General features: G+C 31.1%; 1 protein-coding gene across 2 annotated transcripts; it reads right to left on the bottom strand.

The window, feature by feature from the left end:
• Positions 1-1,389: 1,389 nt before the first annotated feature.
• On the bottom strand, positions 1,390-3,018 carry LOC132632117 (dof zinc finger protein DOF4.6-like). Of its 2 annotated transcripts, none has more exons than XM_060347950.1 (2): positions 2,862-3,018; positions 1,390-2,459 (listed from the first exon to the last, which is right to left on the bottom strand). In XM_060347950.1, the coding sequence occupies exons 1-2, from the start codon at positions 2,883-2,885 to the stop codon at positions 1,698-1,700; spliced, it is 786 nt and encodes a 261-aa protein (XP_060203933.1). In that variant the 5' UTR covers positions 2,886-3,018; the 3' UTR covers positions 1,390-1,697. The 2 variants fall into 2 exon arrangements, with proteins under 2 accessions (XP_060203933.1, XP_060203932.1); XM_060347949.1 differs by lacking the exon at positions 2,862-3,018 and adding an exon at positions 2,601-2,841.
• Between the last annotated feature and the right edge of the window lie 3,655 nt (positions 3,019-6,673).

Here is a 6,673-nt window from a genome sequence, read left to right as displayed (position 1 = left end):
GTATCCTTTTGCTAAAACCGTCCACCGGAAGGGGTAAAAAATATTTAGGCGAACTTGCAACTGTGATATTTGTCTGCTTCAAAATATTGAATTGAAAATTTTACTCTCGATTTTCCAGAATTCTTTTAACCAAACAACAAGAGTCAAAAGTTGAAAACTGCAAAATGAAAGAACTTTATAGAACAAAATTTTCAAATTTTGAGATAAACGAACTTTCAAGAAAATTCGGGTGTCAATGTCTCCTGGTGCTCTACACCAAATATTACTAACGGATAATGAAGAAATGCATCCAGTGTCGAAAGGCCATACAGCAAACATTACAGATAATAATAAGAAATGTGCATCCAATGACAACCCACTAAACGAGAAAGAAGGCTTTTGCTGAACATAATTGACTACTAGTACAATTTTCCGGCATTGTTAACGAAGAGAATGTTTGTAAGTAGGTCCCATTCATGAATTAAAAAAAATGGAATTAATGCATTGCACTCAACCCCTTTGTTTATTTTATTACTACAACATTATTCTTCCAGGTGCATGGTGTATATAATATAGTGTCAGGATAATTGGGTAAAGAATATGACACAAAAGTAAAGGTAGCAGCTCAATCGCATCATTCATGGAAACATGTCATCATTCGACTAAATGCTTCCATTAGTGGATTACATACTACTATGCAGATCATCATATGCCAAACTAGTTCATTTTAATTTTTCATTTGAGGTTATGTTATCTAATGATTTAAATATAAAAAGCGTGTTAGCATGTGATAAAAGTATGTTCCTCATGTTACCTGGCTAGCTGGTTGCTATCCTTAGAAACAATATCCTACTTTTAATCAAACATCAGCAAAGGTGATTAGGTGATTGGCAAAATGCGAGACACAAAACTAAAGATTATAGAGTTGGAAAGAACTGACAATCCTCAGTAACTGACCTGTCGACAAACTCAAAAGTAAGGAAACTAGACTAGTGTTGGGATGAGGATTAGATAAAATTAAGCTTGTATATATAATTGATAGAAAAAAGTAACTAACCATGATAAGTTTGATAAACAATATAATTAATAGATAAATATTATATTCTATCTAATAATAGTTTAAACTTTTTAATAAAATGGCCACACTCTTCTGCACAATATTCATGTGAAGATTATAATTTCGAAGCACAACCCAAAAAAAAAAAAATACATGTTTGGCCGTGAAAAGGAATTAGACTTGCATGTGAGGAAAGCGCGGTGCCAATATAATTAAGTAAATAAGAATACGTTACTATCTATCGACTTAAACTTTAGCACTTCCCAATTTCAGAATTCATCGTCAACCAGAAACTAAAAATTATTGTCAATCTTCACTTATTGAATTAAGACAATTTTAAATGTATGCTCTCAAGAAACCAAAAGGAAAGATCGATCCAGATTACAAACATGACATACAATTCAAAGTTGTGCAAACGAAAGAGAACAAAAGTCCCATAGCACAAAAGAAATGGAGGGTTAAAAGAAAACAAAGAACACATACATAAATATATAGATACATATCCTATCTGTTAGCAGTAACACTAGTAGCAGCAGTAGAAGTTCTGATTATACTGGAAATTAAACCAACTAAATATGTCACTCAGCCTGCGAAAATTACTTTGAAAACACAAACTAAAAAAAAAAAAAAACACCTTTATAATTTCCTTCATGCTTTTCATTTACCAGGATGATCCTCCTCCTCCGCCCAACATTCCATTCCAAAATCCATTAGATTGATCAGGTGCTTGCCCTCTATTTTCTTCAAACTGATCATTAGCCGTTGAAACATTAATCTTCAAATCATCCATAGGGAAAAACAATTTTGCCCCATGAGCAGTCTCTTGATGATCAGCTCCTCCATACCCATTTTCAAACCCATCCAAAGAAAAATTAAGGCTACTAGGCTTCAAATCATGCAAATTAGGAAGCCCAGTTGATGATGAGTACAAATTATTTGGCATAAATGAAGATGTGGAATTAGGGTTCATTAAGGGTAAGGCCATAAACTCAGAAAAGTTGCTAAAATTGCTAGCAGCAGCAGTAGTAGTAGTGGGAATTGGATTATAAGTCAAATTTAGGTCATGTGGGTCGTTAATTATTTTAGGGTTTGCGAGATCTGAAAGAAGTTTTTTGGATGATGATGATGACGTGGAAGAACTATTAGATGAAGAAGAATTGTTGTTATTATTATTAGATCTTTTGTTTTTTCTGGAACCACCACCAACGGGGACATTTCTTAAAGAACCCCCTTCAGTCCAGTACCTTCTACAAGTCTTGCAAAAATACCTTGGCTGAGAGAGACTATAATTGTTGTAGTAACAGAATTTTGTATTTGTAGAATTGCATCTTGGACAATTTATTGCTTGTTCCTTTTGTGGTCTTGGCTTTCGTTGATCTGGCACTACCTTTGAGGGTTCCACACCTTTCACTACTCCTATGCCCTGTATGTTTAAAGAGGCAATTTAAAAAAAGACAAGAAATTAAAGCAACATAGACTAGATGATCAGAAGGAAAAAGTAAGCAATACCAAACAAAACAAATGGGAACAACAAAACAAATTAAAGTGATAACTAGTGCTGTACACTTTCAGGCAGAAGTAGAAGAAGCGGAAAAAAACAAATGAAACTGGCTTTTGAGGCAACTTTATTGGAAGGTGGAAAAAATAAAAAGGTGATATGAAAGATCACCATCAAAAGGATGCATGGCACCTAATTAACACCATATCGTGATATTGAAAGATTATTTAGATGAATAAAATAGAAATTAGCCTAGAAAATCCAAACCCTAGAAAGATGTTATGATGATAGAGTGGAAGTGTTTGAAAGAAAACATGGTAACTTTACCTGTGGCCACTGAGAAGTATCCATATGAGCAAAGAAAAAGCGGAGACGAAAAAATAAAGCAAATGGGAAAGAAGAGTCGCCAGGCAGATGATGAAAACAACCCACTTTCTAACACATGAAGCCGGTCCTAAAGCAAGAAAAAAGAGCCACTTAAAGATGTCTCTTTGGCGGTTCCATATATCGGTTAGCTACATAGAATAACATTCGTAAAAATTAACGTGGACTGATAAGTACCTCTTCATTTTTTATCAAAGCTTTTATATTTGAATTTTAAGAATAGAAAAGATTCAAATGTACCTTTAAAATATTTAAAATTTATGAGTTAATACATTTTTTATTAATAGTTTAGCTCATATATGTGTTTAACTTTCAATAGTTGATTCAAATGTTTTTAATTTAACCGAAGCTCCAACTAATCTAATTAGTTGATTAATACTTTCTCCGTCTCAAATTATCTGTCATGATTTTAAAGTAAGTTGTCTCAAATTATTTATAAAACTTCAAGAAAACATTAATTATTTTCTCATTTTACCCTTAATATAGTAACTGTTCTTGAAGATTATAAATACATTAATTATGAGGAGATGAAACATAAATAGAAAAAATATTCAATAAAAAGATTTTCGATCCCTTGTAAATGTGAATTGAATGAATAAACGGATGAAGTCAAGAAATAATTCAAGTATTCAACTAACAGTTCAAACCAAGAATGAGAAATGGAAGAACGAAAGTCGTATAGGTCCATAACAACTCAATGGCTAAAAAGTAAAAAAGATACATCAAAGTTGTTTTGATGATCAAATCTTATTACTTCAATCCGAAATTCAATAGCTTAAGACGTAAATAAGGATAAAATAGTAAAAAAAAATATCTTAATTAGTATTTTCTTAAGGGTCGTGTAAAAGAGAAACACGAAGGAAACGAAGAAGATAAAATATAACCCTAAAGTATGCGAAATTGACAAAAATATGCCTTTCGTTGACACCATCTTTTGAAAAATTAATGCTCCTTCCTTCTCAAAGTATATTCTCTTCTTTCTTTAGTTCAATTCGACACGGCTAATTTTAGGAGTAAAATAAATATGATTATGTTGCTTGTATAAAAAAGAAAAACTTTAGTATAAAATATGATTATATTGCTTTTATAAAAAGAAAAACTTTAGCATATAAGACCTAAAATTAAACCAATTGTATTTCATAATGGCAAATTTAAGAGATTATGAGTATATTCTTTCTCGAATGCGATGGATCGTTATAATAATTTTTTGTATTGTAAATTATGACTATAAAGTCCAAGTGCAGTTCATGATTCGACCATTAAATAATGAAAAACTTTAAGATCTTTCACATTTTTTCCAACTCAGATCGTCAGCCTGTCTATGTTTTCTTAGCTCCATATCCAAAGGGTGAGGCATCGAATTGATATCTTCTCAAAAATGATATTGCTTTTTCCTCAAACTCCATTTCTTTGTTTCGTTCGTTAAATGCTGCGTACATGATTATTTTCAGAAGTAAAATGTATGAAACATAAATAGACTAAGTAGGCGTTTGGCCATGAAAAGCAAATACTTTTCACTTTATTTGGAATTTTAGTAAGTGTTTGGCCATAGAAATTAAAAACATTTTCACTTTTTTTGAAATTTTGGAGTTGGAGTTGTGTTTAGCGATAGTTTTTGCAAGTAATATTTTTTGTTGAAATGAACTTGTTTTGGTTGGGAAAAAGGTGAAAAACTTGAAAAACAAGTTTTTTTCATGGCCAAACACTAATTTCTGGAAAAAAAAGTGGAAAAAAAAATGGAAAAAAGTGAATAATTCTTATGGCTAAACGGGTCACTTGGAGTTGAAGATGGAGTTCTGTCTGGTTATAGTTTTTGCAAAGAATATTTAGTTGTTTGAATGTAGTGAAAGTGCAAAAAGTGAAAACAAAGGTTTTAGGTGCTTTTCAAATTTTAAATACAACTTCAAGTTGTATTTGAAATTTTCATGGCTAAACATTATTTTTAAATAAAATGAAATAATTTTCGGGAAAAAAGTGAAAATTCTCATGGCCTAACGGGTCCTAAGTATTTCTTACAAAAAGAAAAGAAAAAATAGCATGCAACTTATTGCATTTTGACGTTACTTTTTTCTCATCATTTGGAAATCGCTGAAAATGTTCGAATATTACAAGAATACAACATATCATCTTTAAAGATGAAACAAAGACGTTGCATTTGAAACAAACTAACAAGCAGTACTAATTAGATATAGTAACGGAGCTAAAAAGTTTAAATAAAGATATTCAAGAATTAGAAAAAATATTGAGATAATTGACAAAAGCACACCTCAAGTATTACTTTTTTGTGAGTTTCTTATCTGAACTATGTGCTTGCGTTTCCTACCTAAACGTAACTATCACCAACTATTTATCAAAACACACCTCGACTAGTATTTGATGGTGCGTGGTGTACATTCTCTTTTTTTGTTATTAAAAATTGTGCCAAACGACACTACATGGGGATAATTAAAAGAATTAATTGGAAAATTAAAAAATATTAAGAGATAATCGTCAAAAACACATCTAAAGTATCATTTATTTATTTTTGCGAGTTTCCAGCACCATCAAATACTAGTCGAGATGTATTTTGATAAATAGTTAGTGATAGTTCAGGTAGGAAATGCAAACATTTGATAGTTGGGATGTGTTTTCATAAATAGTTGGTGATAGTTCGGGTAGGAAACGCAACACTTGATAGTTCAGGTGTGTTTTGATAAATAATTGGTGATAGTTCAGGTAAAAACACAAACACCTGATAGTTTATTTAGAAAAATCACACAAAAAAAAATACTTGAGTTATGTTTTTTTACCATTATCTCAAAAATGTTATATATGAAAGTTTTTTTTATATAAGGAAATTCATTAATATATATATATAAGACTAATTTTTATCTTATTTATATAGTGTAATTTCCAAAGAAAAGGATTCAATTAAACTCATACTTACCTTTAGCTCTGATCAGATATGATCCGTTATGAAGTGCTAGTGTTTTACAAAATTCTACTACAGTAGAAGAGTGGGTAAAAGTATTTGGATCGTCGACATGTAGGCAATTTGGTCTTTTTACCTTTTGCTCATCTCTTATACACTCTGTTCAAGTTTGTACTTTTTCATGTGGACCCTACGTCCCCTGCTCTTACAAAACCATTTCTCACCTTGGCATATTTCAACCAGATCTTATTGTGAAAAATTAAAGTTAATTTTTTGGAAGAATAAATATCATAGATATTTAGAAGAGTTTCTAGAAAGCTATAATGTAATATCTTTGATATATATTGTATTTAGGAAATGTTTAGAAATTCTAAACACTTAGATATTTATAGTTGATGATAGAATTATCTAGATCCTTTTGTATCCAGAATAATATCAAGATATTCTAGAGTAGTGATAGGAGATAAAGATAATTAGATTTTTCTAATAGATGTATCTAGAAGTATTTCTGGAACCATCCCTACACAAGTATAAATAGGGGTGGTCTTAGTCATTTGTAACTAACCCAATTGTAAGTCATTCAAGCCAATTCAAGAAAGTCTTCTTCAACCAAATTCTCCTTTTCATAACTTCCTCTTTTTTAGTTGAATCTTCCGATCTTAGGCTAGCAGAAGGTTTCTCCGATTTACTTTTCTTCTGCTATATTTTCTTTACATGGTATCAGAGCCATAACCGTAGTTGGCTTCTGGATTTTATTTCAAGATCAGGTTAGTGGTAGATTCAATTGATTTCTCTACATGAATTTAAGCGGTTGTGTTAATGGACTGGGGATAGAGTTGTTGAA

This window comes from Lycium barbarum, chromosome 3 (genome assembly GCF_019175385.1).
Source record: "Lycium barbarum isolate Lr01 chromosome 3, ASM1917538v2, whole genome shotgun sequence".
In the NCBI taxonomy this organism is placed as follows: domain Eukaryota; kingdom Viridiplantae; phylum Streptophyta; class Magnoliopsida; order Solanales; family Solanaceae; genus Lycium; species Lycium barbarum.
Note: the sequence above shows the minus strand (reverse complement) of the source record. Positions and strands in the feature narration are given on the sequence as shown.